General features: G+C 44.7%; 1 protein-coding gene across 1 annotated transcript; it reads left to right on the forward strand.

The window, feature by feature from the left end:
- The first annotated feature begins 334 nt into the window (after nt 1-334).
- Nucleotides 335-13,740, forward strand: LOC141220395 (uncharacterized). The gene is made up of 6 exons (XM_073666322.1): nt 335-520; nt 840-1,022; nt 1,269-1,392; nt 4,804-4,916; nt 6,845-6,959; nt 11,155-13,740. The coding sequence occupies exons 1-6, from the start codon at nt 335-337 to the stop codon at nt 13,284-13,286; spliced, it is 2,853 nt and encodes a 950-aa protein (XP_073522423.1). The 3' UTR covers nt 13,287-13,740.
- Nucleotides 13,741-20,135: the final 6,395 nt, after the last annotated feature.

Genomic DNA, 20,135 nt, shown 5'->3' on the forward strand with positions numbered 1-20,135 from the left:
AGCCACGCACTACTAGATGCATTATGTAAAATAGGAGGCAGGTCAGTGAACGATAAGTGAGCTGTCATAAGAGCATACAGATGAATATGGAAGCAGAAACCCAGATAGAGCGCCCCCCATAGGCTGCCCCGGAGCACGAGCATATCATTATTTCCAAACTGAAAGTAAAGATTACACAAGAACCACAAGACGGATTTCATCAACCAAGGTGTCATATTAATCAGTGTAATGTCACCCTCCTGACAGTGTATGTAGTTTACTGAGCACAATCCTGCTGACAGGTGCGCTTTACATTTCATGGGTGTCAGCAACGATTACCAGGAATGTATCGCATATGAAGTTGTCCTCTGTTTTCATCTTCTCCTTTTATTGTAAAGACGCCGGCAGGACGAGATCCCTCCAGCTGATCCAGTGCTCATCCCTCCTTCTCCTGAATGACCCCCCGAGGATGGACGAGGACGAGACCACCAGAAGATTATTACACTTCACCCTGCAGATCATCTCCCTGCTGAGCGGAGAGGTAACTCCTCTACATTTCTATCAGCTTTATTGTGTTATGTAACAAGTCCGACATCGGGAAGAGGAAATCCAGAGGAGGAAGAGAAGGATTCTTTACTGTAAGAGCAGTGATTGTGTGCAGCTCTCTGCCAGGAGGAGTTGTCATGGGGATTCCCTATAAGAGCTGTAGAGGGGCCTGGATGTCTGTCCTGAGTGTAATAATATTCCAGGTTATGGCCCCAGATTACTGGAGACGGTTATTGATCCCGGGATTTCTACTGATTGTCAGATCTGGAGTCGGGAAGGAATTCTTCTCCCTAAGTGTCTCTCTCCATACACAGGATTACACAATAGTGAGGAAGACACCGGGGGAGGGTGTGACTCCCATCATCCATCTCCAGGAGTCAGGAGGGCGGAGCCCGGGCCCCATCACAGAGCCTCCCCCGCACCCCCCGATACATGAGAGGAAGAGGAAGAAGATCCTAGAGCTCAGCAACAAGATGATTGAGCTGCTGAGCGGAGAGGTGACTGCTGGGACATTATACAGGACAGCACTGGAGGATTCTGGGTGATGAGCGGAGAGGTGACTGCTGGGACATTATACAGGACGGCACTGAAGGATTCCGGGTGATGATAGGAGAGGTGACTGCTGGGACATTATACAGGACAGCACTGGAGGATTCTGGGTGATGACTGGAGAGGTGACTGCTGGGACATTATACAGGGCAGCACTGGAGGATTCTGGGTGATGACGGTGTCGTTGTTGTCAGGTTCCTATAAGGTGTCAGGACGTCGCTGTCTATCTCTCCATGGAGGAGTGGGAGTATCTAGAAGGACACCAGGATCGGTACCAGGAGGTGATGATGGAGGAGCTCCGGCCTCTGACATCACCAGGTGAGAGGAGACTCTTGTTGGCTCCGGTGGATGTGATGACGTCTCTCGGCCTCCTCCTATAATAGATGATTTTTCTCCAGACTTGCTCTGGTTTTCTCTACATTTTCTCACAGCTTTCATTCCCTGATTCTTCTCTTCTGATCTGTGAGTCGCGGTTTCTCCGCTGTCGTCTTCATCAGTCTTGAGTCTTCGTCCTCGGCGGCTTCTTTCAGAATCTTTCACCTTTCTTAGAGCATCGGTCACATTTTGTCTGCAGATGTCCCAGCGCTTCTGTCCGTTCTCTCCTATGATTTCTTTCGGGACCGGAGTCTGATCTTTACTCAGCAGAGTCGGGGTTAACTTACTGATGATTTTCCCCCTAATCCGCTGTCGCTCGTCCGTCCCTCTGAATCGGTGCCGGCTCAATGTCGTCATCAGTCGTGGTCGGGCTTCTGGCTTTTTGGGTTTTGTTTCTCAGCATTTATTGGGCGGTAAGAACGACGTCGCTGCCATTTTCCAGGTCAGTACAGTTACAGCAATTCCAAACTTGTCGGGTTTATTTTTTAGAATATATTTTATGGGTTAAATATTCAGAACTGTTCCTGACACCCATCACTTTATCTTCCGTTATCGGAGCTGTGTGAGGGCTTCTCTTCTTGAATGGCCGCTGACCTTTTTGTTGGTGACTTTTTTGATCGTTGTTTTTTCATTGCAGTTTTGGGGAGGTGTTTTTGATGTGTTTTTTTTCTTTTGGCGTTTACCGTGTGAGATAAATCCTGACGTGAAACTGCCAAATAATAAATATATATATATATACAGTACAGACCAAAAGTTTGGACACACCTTCTCATTTAAAGATTTTTCTGTATTTTCATGACTTTGAAAATTGTACATTCACACTGAAGGCATCAAAACTATGAATTAACACATGTGGAATTATATACTTAACAAAAAAGTGTGAAACAACTGAAAATATGTCTTATATTCTAGGTTCTTCAAAGTAGCCACCTTTTGCTTTGATGACTGCTTTGTACACTCTTGGCATTCTCTTGATGAGCTTCAAGAGGTAGTCACCGGAAATGGTTTTCACTTCACAGGTGTGCCCTGTCAGGGTTAATAAGTGGGATTTCTTGCCTTATAAATGGGGTTGGGACCATCAGTTGTGTTGTGAAGAAGTCTGGTGGATACACAGCTGATAGTCCTACTGAATAGACTGTTAGCTGGCCATCATTACTTTAAGAAATGAAGGTCAGTCAGTGCGAAAAATTGGGCAAACTTTGAAAGTGTCCCCAAGTGCAGTTGCAAAAACCATCTATCGCTACAAAGAAATTGGCTCACATGAGGACTGCCCCAGGAAAGGAAGACCAAGAGTCACCTCTGCTTCTGCGCATAAGTTTATCCGAGTCAACAGCCTCAGAAATCGCAGGTTAACAGCAGCTCAGATTAGAGACCAGGTCAATGCCACACAGAGTTCTAGCAGCAGACACATCTCTACAACAACTGTTAAGAGTAGACTTTGTGCAGCAAGCCTTCATGGTAAAATAGCTGCTAGGAAACCACTGCTAAGGACAGGCAACAAGCAGAAGAGACTTGTTAGGGCTAAAGAACACAAGGAATGGACATTAGACCAGTGGAAATCTGTGCTTTGGTCTGATGAGTCCAAATTTGAGATCTTTGGTTCCAACTACCGTGTCTTTGTGCGACGCAGAAAAGGTGAACGGATGGACTCTACATGCCTGGTTCCCACCGTGAAGCATGGAGGAGGAGGTGTGATGGTGTGGGGGGGCATTGCTGGTGACACTGTTAGGAATTTATTCAAAATTAAAGGCATACTGAACCAGCATGGCTACCACAGCATCTTGCAGCGGCATGCTATTCCACCCGGTTTGCGTTTAGTTGGACCATCATTTATTTTTCAACAGGACAATGACCCCAAACACACCTCCAGGCTGTGTAAGGGCTATTTGACCAAGAGGGAGAGTGATGGGGTGCTACGCCAGATGACCTGGCCTCCACAGTCACCAGACCTGAACCCAATCGAGATGGTTTGGGGTGAGCTGGACCGCAGAGTGAAGGCAAAAGGGCCAACAAGTGCTAAGCATCTCTAGGAACTCCTTCAAGATTGTTGGAAGACCATTTCCGGTGACTACCTCTTGAAGTTCATCAAGAGAATGCCAAGAGTGTGCAAAGCAGTCATCAAAGCAAAAGGTGGCTACTTTGAAGAACCTAGAATATAAGACATATTTTCGGTTGTTTCACACTTTTTTTGTTAAGTATATAATTTCACATGTGGTAATTCATAGTTTTTATGCCTTCAGTGTGAATGTACAATTCTCATAGTCATGAAAATACAGAAAAATCTTTAAATGAGAAGGTGTGTCCAAACTTTTGGTCTGTACTGTATGTATATATTTTATTATTTGGCAAAATAATGTATGTGTGTGTGTAAATAAATAAATATATATATTTTATACAAAAACATTTGTTCTAATTTTGGGAGACAAAGCAAAATTAATGGGGACTTCAATCTGAGATCCTGGTCTGGTGGTAATAAGTGTAAGTCTCCCTTAAAGGGATGTTTGTTCAGAAGAATATGTATTATGGAGCTTTTCTGTGGAGTCTGACCAGACAATCTCTCCTTGGCTCCCCGTGTGCATCAGTAAGCGCCCATGACCCCGGTGCCGGCTCTCTAGTTGTCCTTTCTACACATTGATAGGTACTAACCGCTGCGTACCGGGTGCTCCCCACAACACCGTCCTTCCGGGTTCTGTGACTTCGTACGTTAGTCGTACATGTGCCCTTTTTTCCTCCTTTAGAGACAAACGCAGAACTTGCTGCTTATTTTAGTGTTTATACCGAGGCGGATGTGGAGATTTATCTCTATTTAAAGAAGAAGAAAAATGCGGTAACCCGTCTTTTAATAGATCAGGTTCTCTCCTCTTAGTGATCCCAGAGGATCCTGTCCAGGAGGGAGGCCGTGTCCTCATGGTGACATCATGAGCTCTCAAAAAACAATCACTGGTAAATGGTCACCGTCCTTCCCCCAATCTCCATACAGTGAATTAGGAGAGAAGAAACCAATGGATAGAAATGTGGAGCTTTCTCCAGCTCCTCTGTGGTTACATCCCTGGAGACGGAACTTGGAGAAGTTGTGTTTTTTAGTACGGCTCCTCCATCTGACTGACGAGGGTCTTCTCTGTCCCTCTCCTCAGGGTCCTCATCCTCTCTGCAGAGCATTAGGTTTTGGCCTTGCTGATTATCACTTCATACTTGAGGCCACAATGTGCTGGGACCTCGGTACCGGGGGTGAGGACCACAACAATGTAATTTAGTCCCTGATACATAAATATAGAATTACCGGTTCTGAGAGACGAGTCTCATATATAGACAGATACACGGCAGGTCATGTATTCAGTCTCTGTGTCTCCACAGATGGATCCAGGAGGAGAAATCCACCGGAGAGATGTCCCCGTCCTCTGTATCCCCAGGACTGTCCAGAGGAGAATCACAGCATCCCGGAGGATCATCAGGTAGATGACACTGAAGTCCCCACAACATCTGACCATGACGTGATGGGATTTGAGCTCATGTTACATTGTTCTTTTTAGGATGAAGATCTGATTGATATTAAGGTTGAGGTTATACATGGAGCACAAGAGGCGACCGCAATATGGGCCGATCAGCAGGGTGAGGAGGGGAGACTGTCATGTCTGCTCTGTGGCCATCTACTACTACTCCCATCATCTCATGATCACATGATACAATCTACAGTGGCATGTAAAAGTTTGGGCACCCCTGGTCAAAATTACTGTTACTGTGACCAGTTAAGCAAGTTGAAGATGAAATGATCTCTAAAAGACCTAAAGTTAAAGATGACACATTTCCTTTGTATTACCCTTGAACATTTGTGTGCTCAGATAACTTTGACCAATGATTCAGACTTTACTTCGCCTGTTAGGGTAAGGGCTCGTTCACTATCATCGTTAGGAAAGGCCAGCTTTATAAAAACCCAGCCTACTCTAACAATGTGCCAAATAAACAGCAGCCATGGCTTCTTCTAAGCAGCTGTCTAGCACTCTGAAAATGGTGGAGGCCCACAAAGCAGGAGAAGGCTATGAGCAAAGCGTTTTCAAGTTGCCCTTTCCTCAGTTCAAAATGTAATAAAAAAATGTCAGTTAATAGAAACAGTGGAGGTCAAGATAAGGTCTGGAAGACCAAGCAAATTTTCAGTAAGATTGCTAGAGAGGCAAATCAGAACCCCCGCCTGACTGCAAAAGACCTTCAGAAAGATTTAGCAGACTCTGGAGTTGTGGTACATTGTTGTACTCTTCAGAGACACCTGCACAAATATGGCCTTCATGGAAGAGTCATCAGAAGAAAACGTCTCCTGCGACCTCACCATGAAATTCAGCGTCAGAAGTATGCAAAAGTACATCTAAGAAGGTCTGATGCATTTTGGAAGCAAGTCTTGTGGACCGATGAGGTTAAAATAGAGCAATGATCAAAGTTGTGTGGAGTAAAAAGGGCACAGAATTTTAGGAAAAGAACATCTCGCCAACCATCAAGCATGGTGGTGGATCAATCATGCTTTGGGGTTGTGTTGCAGCCAATGGCACAGGGGACGGGTAGAGGGAAGAATGGATTCCATTAAATTTCAGCAAATTCTTGATGCAAACATAACACCATCTGCAAAAAAGCTGGAGGTGAAAAGAGGATGGCAAATGATGATGATACTAAACACACGTCAAAAGGCGCAAGCTGAAGGTTTTACAATGGCCCTCATAGTCCCCTGATTTGAATATCATTGAAAATCTGTGGCTAGACCTCAAAATAGCAGACGATGCAAGACGCCCCAGGAATCTCACAGAACTGGAAGAATTCTCCAAAGAAGAATGAATGAAAATCCCTCAAACAAGAATTGAAAGACTATTGTCCGGCTACAAAAAGCATTTACAAGCTGTGATACTTTCAGAAGGGGGCGCTACTAGCTACTAACCTTGCCGGGTGCCAAAACTTTTGCATTTGCCCATTTTCCCTTATTGAATTTTTTTTTAAATGTAAAAGATGAAAATATATATAGTTTATTATTTATTGTTTTGCCTAAAATACAAAGGAAATGTCATCTGTAACTTTAGGCCGTTTAGAGATTATTTCATCTTCAACTTAACTGTTCACAATAACAGTAATTTTGACCATTGGTGCCCAAACTTTTACATGTCACTGTATTGCGTCACTTTGTGTTTCCTACAGATGGACTCATGAAAAGAAATCCACCAGAGAGATGTCCCCGTCCTCTGTATCCCCAGGACTGTCCAGAGGAGAATCACAACATCCCGGAGAGTCATCAGGTAGACGGTGCTGAGCCCTGTACCGGATCTGTATATGGGGGGACATTTCTGATCGAGGTCATAGATGTCACAGATTTTGGTGGTTTCTTGTATTGTGCTGATTGTTACATCTGATATATCAGGAGGAAGATCCAACTAAGAAAAAAGTGAAGGAAGAGACAGAAGAAGAAGTGATGACGAGGGGGGATCAGCCGTGTGTGAGTGACGTGAAGGAGGAGATTCCTGTAGATGTTTCCACAGGTGTGTAATAATGACCGGCGTATGATGGTGATGGTGATGACCGGCGTGTGATGATGATGATGATTGGCATGTGACTATGATTAGCGGCGTGTGATGATGATGACTGGCATATGACGATGATGATTGGCTTGTGACTATGATTAGTGACGTGTGATGATGACTGGCGTATGACGATGATGATTGGCATGTGACTATGATTAGCGGCGTGTGATGATGATGACTGGCGTATCATGATGATGACTGGCATGTGACTATGATTAGTGGCGTGTGATGATGATGACTGGCGTATGACGATGATGATTGGCATGTGACTATGATTAGTGGCGTGTGATGATGATGACTGGCGTATGACGATGATGATTGGCATGTGACTATGATTAGCGGCGTGTGATGATGATGACTGGCGTATGATGATGATGATTGGCATGTGACTATGATTAGCGGCGTGTGATGATGATGATTGGCATGTGACTATGATTAGCGGCGTATGACGATGATGATTGGCATGTGACTATGATTACTGGCGTGTGATGATGATGACTGGCGTGTGACGATGATGATTGGCATGTGACTATGATTAGCGGCGTGTGATGATGACCGGTGTGTGATATTGTATGAAGTCTCCGGTGCAGTGAAGCTTTATCCGCCGTCCACATCACAGCAGAAGCGTCCGGTGATGGCGCGGCTGCTCCTGTACAGAGTGCGGTTGCGCACCGATGAATAACTGGGCCGCATTCACACCTCTTCTTAATGATTTAATAAGCACATTTTTAATTTTTCTAATTGTGTTTTTTAATATTACTTCCATCTTTTATTTTCGTATTATTCTTACACAAGTCTCATGCTGCCATATAAATGACTGAGCTTGCGATTCGGACAGAACCCCGGGGGAAGATTCCGTATAATGAGGCGCTGTGGACGCCGTCTGGCCTATGATCCAGTGATGTCCATCTTTTTCAGCGTGCATAAAAGCGCAGTCGACCAGAGGCTAGACGGAGTCCAGTGTAACTCTGCTGCCTCATTATTCTGAATGGATCCCTCGGGGGTGTCCTCTGAATCATGTATTTTGTAGATTTAGATGGAAACCCCGATGTACAGTGGGTACGGAAAGTATTCAGACCTCTTTAAATTTTTCACTCTTTGTTTTATTTCAGCTATTCGGTAAGTTCTAAAAAGTTCATTTTTTTCTCATTATAGTTCACTCTGCACCCCATCTTGACTGAAAAAAACAGAAATGTAGACATTTTTGCAAATTTATTAAAAAAGAAAAACTGAAATATCACATGGTCATAAGTATTCAGACCCTTTGCTCAGTATTGAGTAGAAGCCCCTTTTGAGCTAGTACAGCCATGAGTCTTCTTGGGAATGATGCAACAAGGTTTTCACCCCTGGATTTGGGGATCCTCTGCCATTCTTCCTTGCAGATCCTCTCCAGTTCCATCAGGTTGGATGGTGAACGTTGGTGGACAGCCATTTTCAGGTCTCTCCAGAGATGCTCAATTGGGTTTAGGTCAGGGCTCTGGCTGGGCCAGTCAAGAATGGTCACAGAGTTGTTCTGAAGCCACTCCTTTGTTATTTTAGCTGTGTGCTTAGGGTCATTGTCTTGTTGGAAGGTGAACCTTCAGCCAAGTCTGAGGTCCAGAGCACTCTGGAAGAGGTTTTCATCCAGGATATCTCTGTACTTGGCTGCATTCATGTTTCCTTCAATTGCAACCAGTCATCCTGTCCCTACAGCTGAAAAATACCCCCATAGCATGATGCTACCACCACCATGTTTCACTGTAGGGATTGTATTGGGCATGTCAGGAGCAGTGCCAGGTTTTCTCCACACATACCGCTTAGAATTATCACCAAAAACTTCTATCTTCGTCTCATCAGACCAGAGAATCTTATTTCTCATAGTCTGTGAGTCCTTCATGTGTTTTTGAGCAAACTCTATGCGGGCTTTCGTATGTCTTGCACTGAGAGGCTTCCATCTGGCCACTCTGCGATAAAGGCCCGACTGGTGGAAGGCTGCAGTGATCGTTGACTTTTGTGAGCTTTCTCCCATCTGCCTACTGAATCGCTGGAGCTCAGCCACAGTGATCTTGGGGTTTTTCTTTACCTCTCCTACCAAGGCTCTTCTCCCACGATTGCTCAGTTTGGCTGGACGGCTAGGTCTAGGTAGACTTCTGGTGGTCACAAACTTCTTCCATTTAAGGATTGTGATGGCCACTGTGCTCTTAGGAACCTTGAGTAATGCAGAAATTCTTTTGTAACCTTGGCCAGATCTGTGCCTTGCCACAATTCTGTCTCTGAGCTCCTTAGGAAGTTCCTTTGAGCTCATGATTCTCATTTGGTCTGACATGCACTGTGAGCGGTGAGGTCTTATATAGACAGGTGTGCGCCTTTCCAAATCAAGTCCTATGAGTTTCATTAAACACAGCTGGACTCCAATGAAGGAGTAGAACCATCTCAAGGAGGATCACAAGGAAATGGACAGCATGTGGATTAAATATGAGTGTCTGAGCAAAGGGTCTGAATACTTATGACCATGTGATATTTCAGTTTTTCTTTTTTAATAAATTTGCAAAATTGTCTGCATTTCAGTCAAGATGGGGTGCAGAGTGTACTTTAATGAGAAAAATAAATGAACTTTTTAGAATTTACCAAATGGCTGCAATGAAACAAAGAGTGAAAAATGTAAAGGGGTCTGAATACTTCCCGTACCCACTGTAAGTGTTCAGCGTACAGCACAGGATAAATATGATCCAAAATGTTCTGTACCCCAAAATGCCACCATTAAGAGCTTCTACTCAACCCACAAAAAACAAGTCCCCACTCAGGTTCATCATCTGTAAACAGTAATATAGGGGGTGTCCATATTACTGGTAGTGCAAAGGCTCTGGAAAAGTGACTTGGCTCCCACTTAAAGAAATCCAGTGACATCTGCTCTCCCAAATCCAAATGCCCCCTCCTCCTGGGCCCCACCGTGTGCAGTTAGCATCCACATGTTTGGCATTACTGTAGCGGGGAGAGCCAATTTATTTCTCCAGAAAGCACTAGCTGGGAATCATGTACTGGGCGCTACCACGTAAGGGCACTACAATGTACCGGACACTACAATGTACTGGCCACTATAAGGGAATATTTGCATTTTCACTTCACAACATCCATTACTGCTCGTTTCTGGAAATCACCCATGGAGTCAAATTCATCACTACACCTGTAGATACATTTCCATAGGGGTGTAATTTCCAAACTGGTGTCACTTGAGGGGGGATTCTGCTCTTCTGCCACTTAGGGGCTCTGTATATGGAGTCTGCAAACTGTTCTACTAAAGTTTGTTCTCCAAGAGTCAAATAGCGCTCCTTCCCTCCCGAGTCTCGCCATGTGGCTAAGCAGTACAGTACAGACACATATGGGGTATTGCCCCGTTCAGCAGAAATTGTGTAAAATTATGTGGTCATTTTTACCCATTTTACCTTGTGAAAATGTAAAATCTGGGGCTAAAATAACATTATAGTGGAAAAATGTAATTTTTTTTTTCTTCCCCTTTCAATTGTATAACATTTTGTGAATCACAATTACCTTGTATTCATTGGGAAAGTGCGCGGTGGATGCTGGGTGTGACGCGTGGGGAAACCCCACCCACAGCCCGGCATCCACCGCGGGGATCGCATCACCGAGTCACGCCTCACTTGACGTGACATCAGGGGAAGCAAGAGCCGGCTGCAGCCGGGGGTCGCGTGATGCCGGTGAGTGGCCAGCGATAGCGCCGCTCACAGGCAATAAAGACAAAGCTAGGTAATTAGAAAAAATCTTCTCTCAACGGGTTAATTACATTGGGGGCATTTAGTAGTGGACATCTTTTTTAACTGCGTGGACACTTTTCTATACTAACGCCGAGATATGAAGCTTGAGAGAGTGAAATGGCACCGGAGGTACATTAAGGGAACCTGTCATCAGTAATTACCACTTAAAGAACTATTTGCTGTCTAATCTCTGCCGCCCCTGACTTGTGCCAATGTCACCAGTTTATAAGTGTCATTCACTTTACCCGTCATTGTGTTAATGTTATGGCATGTAGTTGTCCTCCTTATCACCGGTACTTTCACTGACGAGGGTCTTCATTGTGAGATCCAGAAAATACATTCAGAAATCTCTTTTGTGTTGAAGAAAAAACTCACATCTAATCTATCTTTCCTCCTTACAGGAAATCCTTGTGAGAATAACGGTTCATCACTAAATTGTAAAAAAGAAGATATCAGGAAGCACTCTAATAGAGAAAACCTCATCACCCTTCCTGCACCTCCTGGACTTCACAGCACTTCACTTTCTTATAATCCTCCTAATCATGAGGAATCATCTCCTGAGCAATCTCGCATTATTACCAAAAGTCCAAGGGACAAAGTGGATTCAAGATTTCAGTGTGACAAGCAATTTACAAAAAGCTCAGATTTCTTAACACACAGAAAACACAAAGGTAAAAAGCCATACTCCTGTTCAGAATGTGGGAAATGCTTTACATATAAATCACAATTTGTTATACATGAGAGAATTCACACAGGAGAGAAGCCATTTTCTTGTTCGGAATGTGGGAAATGTTTTGGAAGTAAATCAGAGCTTGTTACACATCAGAGAATTCATACAGGAGAGAAGCCGTATTCATGTTCAGAATGTGGAAAGTCCTTCACAGGTAAAGGGACTCTTATTATACATCAGAGAATTCACACAGGAGAGAAGCCGTATTCATGTTCAGAATGTGGAAAGTCCTTCACAAGTAAAGGGACTCTTATTATACATCAGAGAATTCACACAGGAGAGAAGCCATTTTCTTGTTCGGAATGTGGGAAATGTTGTAGAAGTAAATCAGAGCTGGTTAAACATCAAAGAATTCACACAGGAGAAAAACCTTTTTCATGTTCGGAATGTGGGAAGTCCTTCAAACATAAAGGGAATCTTATTACACATCAGAGAATTCATACAGGAGAGAAGCCATTTTCATGTTCGGAATGTGGGAAATGTTGTAAAAATAAATCAGACCTTGTTAAACATCAAAGAATTCACACAGGGGAAAAGCCGCATTCATGTTTACAATGTGGAAGGTGCTTTACAAAGAAATCACAACTTGTTAAACATCAGAGAATTCACACAGGAGAAAAGCCGTATTCATGTTCAGAATGTGGAAAGTCCTTCACAGGTAAAGGGGATCTTATTATACATCAGAGAATTCACACAGGAGAGAAGCCATATTTATGTTCAGAATGTGGGAAATGTTGTAGACGTAAATCAGACCTTGTTAAACATCAAAGAATTCACACAGGGGAAAAACCTTTTTCATGTTTACAATGTGGAAGGTGCTTTCCAGATAAATCACAGCTTGTTCTACATCAGAGAACTCACACAGGAGAAAAGCCATATTCATGTTCAGAATGTGGGAAATGCTTTACATTTAAAGGGAGTCTTATTACACATCAGAAAATTCACACAGGAGAGAAGCCATTTTCCTGTTCAGAATGTGGGAAATGCTTTACATTTAAAGGGAATCTTATTACACATCAGAAAATTCACACAGGAGAGAAGCCATATTCATGTTCAGAATGTGGGAAATCCTTTACAGATAAAAGGAGTCTTATTCTACATCAGCGACTTCACACAGGAGAGAAGCCATATTCATGTTCAGAATGTGGGAAATGCTTTGCAAATAAATGGAATCTTATTAGACATCAGAGAAATCACACAGGAGGAAAAACATTTTCATGTTCACTATGTGAGAAGTCCTTCACAAATAAAGGGAATCTTTTTACACATCAAAGAAATCATACAGGAGAAAAAACATTTTCATGTTCGGAATGTGAGAAGTCCTTCACAAATAAAGGGAGTCTTATAACACATCAGAGAATTCACACAGGAGAGAAACCATTTTTGTGTTCACTATGTGGGAAGACCTTCACAGCTAAAGGGCATCTTAGTAGACATCAGAGCATTCATACTGGAAAGAAGCCATATTCATGTTCAGAATGTGGGAAGTGTTTTAGTTATAAATCAGATCTTGTTAAACATCAGAGGATTCACACAGGAGAAAAGCCGTATTCATGTTCAGAATGTGAGAAATGTTTTACAAATAAAGGGAATCTTGTTATACATCAAAGAATTCACACAGGAGAAAAACTTTTTTCATGTTTAGCATGTGGAAGATGCTTCGCAAATAAATCAGAGCTTGTTACACATCAAAGAATTCACACAGGAGAGAAGCCGTATTCATGTTCAGAATGTGGGAAATCTTTTATACATAAATCACACCTTGTAAAACATGAGAGAAGTCATACGGGAAAGAAAGTGTAATTATGTTCACTGTGTTTTATAAAGTTTAATAAACATTGTTCAGCATAAATGAGTACACCCCCTTTGATGAGTAAGATTTTATTTAATAGCTCACTGAACACAAGATCAATTTCTACAATTTTGTCAACACTAAGTTTCATAGAACATTTTTTTGTAATCAAAACATGAAAGTAAGGTTATTAATATAACTATCATTACAAAATCTTCAGTTTTACTCAAATTAGTTGATGCAAAAATGAGTACACCCCACATCAAAAGCTACTACATCTATTATTTTGTATGGCCTCGATAATTTTAAAGGACGGCACCAAGTTTTCTAGGCCTGGAATGAACAAGTTAGTGACAATACTATATCTATCTTTTATCTCTCTTTCGATAACGAGCTCTTAGAGCCTGGATGCCGGATGGAGCGATGACAACTTGTCTCTTCAGAATTCCCCATAGGTGTTTGGTTGGGTTCAGATCAGGAGACACTTGGCCACTGAATCACTGTCACCCTGTTCTTCAGAAATGTAACAGTGGCCTACCAAGGGAACAGAGTGATGGCAGCATCTTTTCTGTCACTATAGAGCAGAACATCTGTGAATTCAAGATACCATCAATGACCTGTAGCCCCTCATGCAGCCGCACATAAGGACACGGCCACCACCAGGTCTCACTGTAGACCCCATGCATTCTCATTGTATTCCTCACCTCTTCAATGTTATAAAGTTTTGAAGCCATCAGTTCCAAAAAAAAACATTTATCTTGGTCTGATCACTCCAGAGTATAAAGTCCCAGGAGGCTTCATATGTTTCCGCATGTGTCCTGGCAGATTGTAGGGCGGCTTTTTTGTGTATGGGATTTAGGAGAGGCTTTCTATGTGGACAACACCCATGTCTGCCATTCCTCTATAGAAAAAATTGTCTGCTTTCAGCTCATCTCTCAATGCTTGGATGAAAAATCACAGTTGGGAAGGAATGGACGGGACAAAGAAAGTTACTGATAATCCGGCACTTGTTTTCCAGTGTGAATAAAACCAAAAACTTTTATTGAACAAATCAAATTAAAATCATAGAAACATTAAAAAACAGATAGGAGCAAAACATCTCTGCGTTTCTACCTGGTATTTGTGTTCAGTTCTTCTTCATGACATAATAAATCACCAGTAACCGGATTCTTATACACATCATAGGGTCTAATGCACAGCGGAGACCCCCAGCCCCAAATGGACGTGTGCAAGTATGTCTACATTACCCCTATGGATGATCATATGTCCACAACAAAAAGCATCCGTGCAATAGAAGAATGAAGTGTCTGCATCTATAATGTGTATATTATGTATAATTACTATAAAAGAGGAAAAAACACAATTCAGTAAATGGATACAAGGTCTGAAGGAAGCTTCATATCACTGGGGAATCTGGAGGCCAATTCCAGAATCCACAAGGCTTCTCTGGGGTGTACTTTTTATACCAATCTCCCCCCTTAGCTGGTCTGGTGACATATTCAATACCCACAACTGTAAAGTGATTAATCCCTATTGTGTTTTATGAGATGTTGTGATGCTGCAGATGTATTACGTGTTGTGGGGCCAAGAACGTCCCTAACATGTCCCCCAATGCGGTGACGTAAGGGTCTGACCGTGCCCCCCACATATTGCAGCAGACAAGCTTCACATTGTATGGTGTCAATGACGTGTGGAGCTACAACTAATGAGATGTCGGATATTATAGGGTTTATTATGGTTAGTAGATGCAGACGTTTTTGCTTTGTGCACAGACTTGCACAAACCACATTTATTTCTCCCACATTCAATGAAACCTTTGGTGTTTGTCCTCCACGTGTCAGTTGTCTTTCTTGTTGCTGGATCCTTGTCAGTGTATAACATAGGTAAATGTTTTCTGGTAATATTCACTATATTATAGGAATCTTCTCTGCAGCCAGTATTGAATGTATCTCTAGACTGATGGATGTTTCCTTCTTTGTGAGTTTTCGGTAATGTATGAAATATTGGACATTGTGGGTGATTTTCCTTTAATCGTTCTATTTGTTTGGCATTAAGTACAGCCGATACCAAACCCTCCTCCAAAAGACAATGTAAGGGGGTATTGTATGAATTAGTAGGATCTCCATCTAGAGTGCGGCATATATTAGTATCGTCATCCATGTTCATAACCTCCGGCTCATACAACCCACTATCCAGAGCTGTGATCGAGCCCCCTTTATCTGCAGCTCTAATGACTTTATTAGGGCTGTGCTCAGGGCCGTATCTGGCATTCATGCTGCCCTAGGCACTTTAAGTGGTCACGCTCCCTACTGGTAATCCATACTAAAAGTGCTCATACCCTTTAGGCCCCCTTCACACGTACCGGAGACACACACGTACACCCATTATAATCTATAGGCTGCGCACATGGTCACACGGATCGGATATGTTTTTTGCCGGCAGCTCGGACGTCAGTACGTCCTGCACACAGATGACATAGAGTGTGACATCCGCACACACGTCTGTGTGACACGTGCCGGAAGAGAGTGCAGAATAGAAATGACAGATATTTAGGTGTTAGATGTGCAAAGATCGAGATAGATGATCGATATCCGTGAGATATATAATTACTGCCCTGTGTGTGGAGTTTACTGTACTTGTGTTTAGCTAATAAATTAAAAAAGAGATGTGGAGTCCTCCCTATTTTTGATAACCAGCAAAGGTAAAGCAGACAGCTGTGAGCGGATATTATCAGGGTAGGAAGGTCCTCGGTTACTGGGCCCTTCCCAGCCTAAAAATACCAGCCCTCAGCCGCCTCAGAAATGGCGCACCAATTCAGGTGCTTCGCACGGCTCTTCACGATTGCCCTGGTGCGGTGGCGATCGGGGTAATGGTGGTTAGGGTTGATGACAGCTGTGATTTGTCATAAAACACAGCTGTCTAAAAGCCCTCAGGTTAATAATGGAGAGGGAAAGGAAAGAGATCCCGGCACTCACCTGTAGTCAATCATTTATTCCACATCCACAGATCTGCAAAACGTTTCAGCTCCTCCAGAGCTTTTGTCAATTGTGGCCAATCACATAGAAATACAACATTTATATAGAAAGAAAACAAGGAAATGACATCACAATGAAATAGAAAATGAAGAAAACTACAAACAGTCATATAATCATATAAGTCTCATTATATAAAATACCGTATTTTTCGGACCATAAGACGCACTTTTTTCCTCCAAAATTTTGGAGGAAAATGGGGGGTGCGTCTTATAGTCCGAATGTTGGGGGGTGTGTATATTTATGTGGGGTGTGGGGGGAGCGGTATCGGTGGAGGAGTGGGCACAGGAGGCAGCGGCCGCCCGCTGCAGCCTACACTGTCCCCGCTGCTAAAGAAAATGAATATTCACTGCTCCCCACGACCATGAGGCGTGGGGAGCACTGAATATTCATGCTCCTTAATAGCGGTATACAGTGTAGCCGCGCTGCGGCTGCTGCCGGCTATCTCCTGTGCCCGCTGTTAAAGGGCATGAATATTCAACCTCTCTCCATGCCCATGGGCGTGGGGAGGGGGTGAATATTCATGCCCTTTAATGAGCATCGCGGCTCCGCTGTGTGCCGGCTATGAAGGAGAGTGAAGTCACTGCTCCTCGCGCACACAGACCCGGCGTGGGGAGCAGTGACTTCCGGCAGCTGATCTCTCCTTGTGAGCCGCGCATGGCAGTGACGTCATGCTCGGCTCACATGGAGAGATCAGTGCAGGCAGACAGGACGCAGCGCTGGAGGAGAGAGAAGAGAGGTGAGTAGGAGTGTTTATTTATTTTTTATGTGCACCTTGATGGGGATTAGGGGGACCATGCATACTAGGACAGGGATTAGGGGTGCCATGCATACCAGGACAGGGATGAGGGGTGCCAATCATACCAGAACAGGGATGAGGGGTGCCAATCATACCAGAACAGGGATGAGGGGTGCCATGCATATCAGGACAGGAATTAGGGGTGCCATGCATACCAAGACAGGGATGAGGGGTGCCATGCGTACCAGGATAGGGATTAGGGGTGCCTGCATACCAGGACAGGGATGAGGGGTGCCATGCATACCAGGACATGGATGAGGGGTGCCTTGCATACCAGGACAGGGATGAGGGGTGCCATGCATACCAGGACAGGGATTAGGGGTGCCATGTATACCAGTACAGGGATGAGAGGTGCCATGCATACCAGGACAGGGATTAGGTGTGCCATGCATACCAGGATAGGGATTAGGGGTGCCATGCATACCAGGACAGGGATGAGGGGTGCCATGCATACCAGGACAGGGATTAGGGGTGCCATGCATACCAGGGTAGGGATTAGAGGTGCCATGCATACCAGGACAGGGATGAGAGGTGCCATGCATACCAGGACAGGGATTAGGGGTGCCATGCATACCAGGATAGGGATTAGGGGTGCCATGCATACCAGGACAGGGATGAGGGGTGCCATGCATACCAGGATAGGGATTAGGGGTGCCATGCATACTAGGATTTGGGATGAGTGGTGCCATGCATACCAGGATAAGGATGAGGGAGCCATGCATATCAGGATAGGTATGAAGGGTGCCATGCATACCAGGATGGGGATGGAGACCACATATAAAAGGAAGGGGGACGGCATATATACCAGGATGGGGGATATTGGCAGAATTGGGGGACATTACCCCTATACCAGTGTCAGCAGAAGACCCCCTCCCCCTTAAAAGTGCATCATGACCACATTTTTTGCTTAAATTTTTATTTTTCTATTTTCCTCCTCTAAAACCTAGGTGCGTCTTATGGTCTGAAAAATACGGTATACACTGCTCAAACAAATAAAGAGAGCACTTAAACAACAGAATATAACTCCAAGTCAATCAAACTTCTGTGAAATCAAACTGTCCATTTAGGAAGCAACACTGATTGACAATCAATTTCACATGCTGTTGTGCAAATGGAATAGACAATAGATGGAAATTATTGGCAATTATCAAGACACCCTCAATAAAGGAGTGGTTCTGCAGGTGGGGACCACAGACCACATCTCAGTACCAATGCTTTCTGGCTGATGTTTTGGTCACTTTTGAATGTTGGTTGTGCTTTCACACTCGTGGTAGCAGGAGACGGACTGTACAACCCACAGAAGTTTCTCAGGTAATGCAGCTCATCCAGAATGGCACATCAGTGCGAGCTGTGGCAAGAAGGTTTGCTGTGTCTGTCAGCGTAGTGTCCAGAGGCTGGAGGCGCTACCAGGAGACAGGTCAGTACACCAGGAGACGTGGAGGGGGCCATAGGAGGGCAACAACCCAGCAGCAGGACCGCTACCTCCTCGTTTGTGCAAGTAGGAACAGGAGGAGCACTGCCAGAGCCCTGCAAAATGACCTCCAGCAGGCCACAAATGTGCATGTGTCTGCTGCACAAAAGGTTAGAAACCGACTCCATGAGGGTGGTATGAGGGCCCGACGTCCACAGATGGGGGTTGTGCTCACAGCCCAACACCGTGCGGGACGCTTGGCATTTGTCACAGAACAACAGGATTGGCAAAGTCGCCACTGGCGCCCTGTGCTCTTCACAGATGAAAGCAGGTTAACACTGAGCACATGTGACAGAGTCTGGAGACGCCGTAGAGAGCGATCTGCTGCCTGCAACATCCTTCAGCATGACCGGTTTGGCAGTGGGTCAGTAATGGGGTGGGGTGGCATTTCTTTGGAGGGCCGCACAACCCTCCATGTGCTCGCCAGAGGTAGCCTGACTGCCATTAGGTATCAAGATGAGATCCTCTGACCCCTTGTGAGACCATATGCTGGTGCGGTTGGCCCTGGGTTCCTCCTAATGCAGGACAATGCCAGACCTCATGTGGCTGGAGTGTGTCAGCAGTTCCTGCAAGATGAAGGCATTGAAGCTATGGACTGGCTGCCCGTTCCCCAGACCTGAATCCGATTGAGCACATCTGGGACATCATGTCTCGCACCATCCACCAACGTCACGTTGCACCACAGACTGTCCAGGAGTTGGCGGATGCTTTAGTCCAGGTCTGGGAGGAGATCCCACAGGAGACCATCCGCAACCTCATCAGGAGCATGCCCAGGCATTGTAGGGAAGTCATACAGGCACGTGGAGGCCACACACAATACTCAGCCTCATCAGGAGCATGCCCAGGCGTTGTAGGGAGGTCATACAGGCACGTGGAGGCCATACACAATACTCAGCCTCATCAGGAGCATGCCCAGGCGTTGTAGGGAGCTCATACAGGCACCTGGAGGCCACACACAATACTCAGCCTCATCAGGAGTATGCCCAGGCGTTGTAGGGAGGTCATACAGGCACGTGGAGGCCACACACAATACTCAGCCTCATCAGGAGCATGCCCAGGCATTGTAGGGAGGTCATACAGGCACGTGGAGACCACACACAATACTCAGCTTCATCAGGAGCATGCCCAGGCATTGTAGGGAGGTCATACAGGCACGTGGAGGCCACATACAATACTGAGCCTCATCAGGAGCATGCCCAGGCGTTGTAGGGAGGTCATACAGGCACGTGGAGGCCACACACAATACTCAGCCTCATCAGGAGCATGCCCAGGCATTGTAGGAGGTCATACAGGCACGTGGAGGCCACACACAATACTCAGCCTCATCAGGAGCACGCCCAGGCATTGTAGGGAGGTCATACAGGCACGTGGAGGCCACGCACAATACTGACCCTCATTGTGACTTGTTTTAAGGACATTACATCAAAGTTGTATCAGCCTGTAGTGTGTTTTTCCACTTTAATTTTGGGGGTGACTCCAAATCCAGGCCTCCATTGGGTAATAAATGTGATTTCCATTGATGATTTTTGTGTGATTTTGTTGTCAGCACATTCAGCTT

The sequence above is a fragment of the Phyllobates terribilis genome, unplaced genomic scaffold (assembly GCF_046119375.1).
Source record: "Phyllobates terribilis strain yellow unplaced genomic scaffold, ASM4611937v1 Scaffold_291__1_contigs__length_2406647, whole genome shotgun sequence".
NCBI classification, from domain to species: domain Eukaryota; kingdom Metazoa; phylum Chordata; class Amphibia; order Anura; family Dendrobatidae; genus Phyllobates; species Phyllobates terribilis.

Excerpts from the sequence above, each read along its gene's own strand:
- LOC141220395 (XM_073666322.1), top strand. The coding sequence starts at position 335 with ATGAAGTTGTCCTCTGTTTTCATCTTCTCCTTTTATTGTAAAGACGCC. Across the intron at positions 1,393-4,803 it reads CCGGCCTCTGACATCACCAG|ATGGATCCAGGAGGAGAAAT; the intron begins GTGAGAGGAGAC and ends GTGTCTCCACAG. Across the intron at positions 4,917-6,844 it reads ATCAGGTAGATGACACTGAA|GAAGATCCAACTAAGAAAAA; the intron begins GTCCCCACAACA and ends ATATATCAGGAG.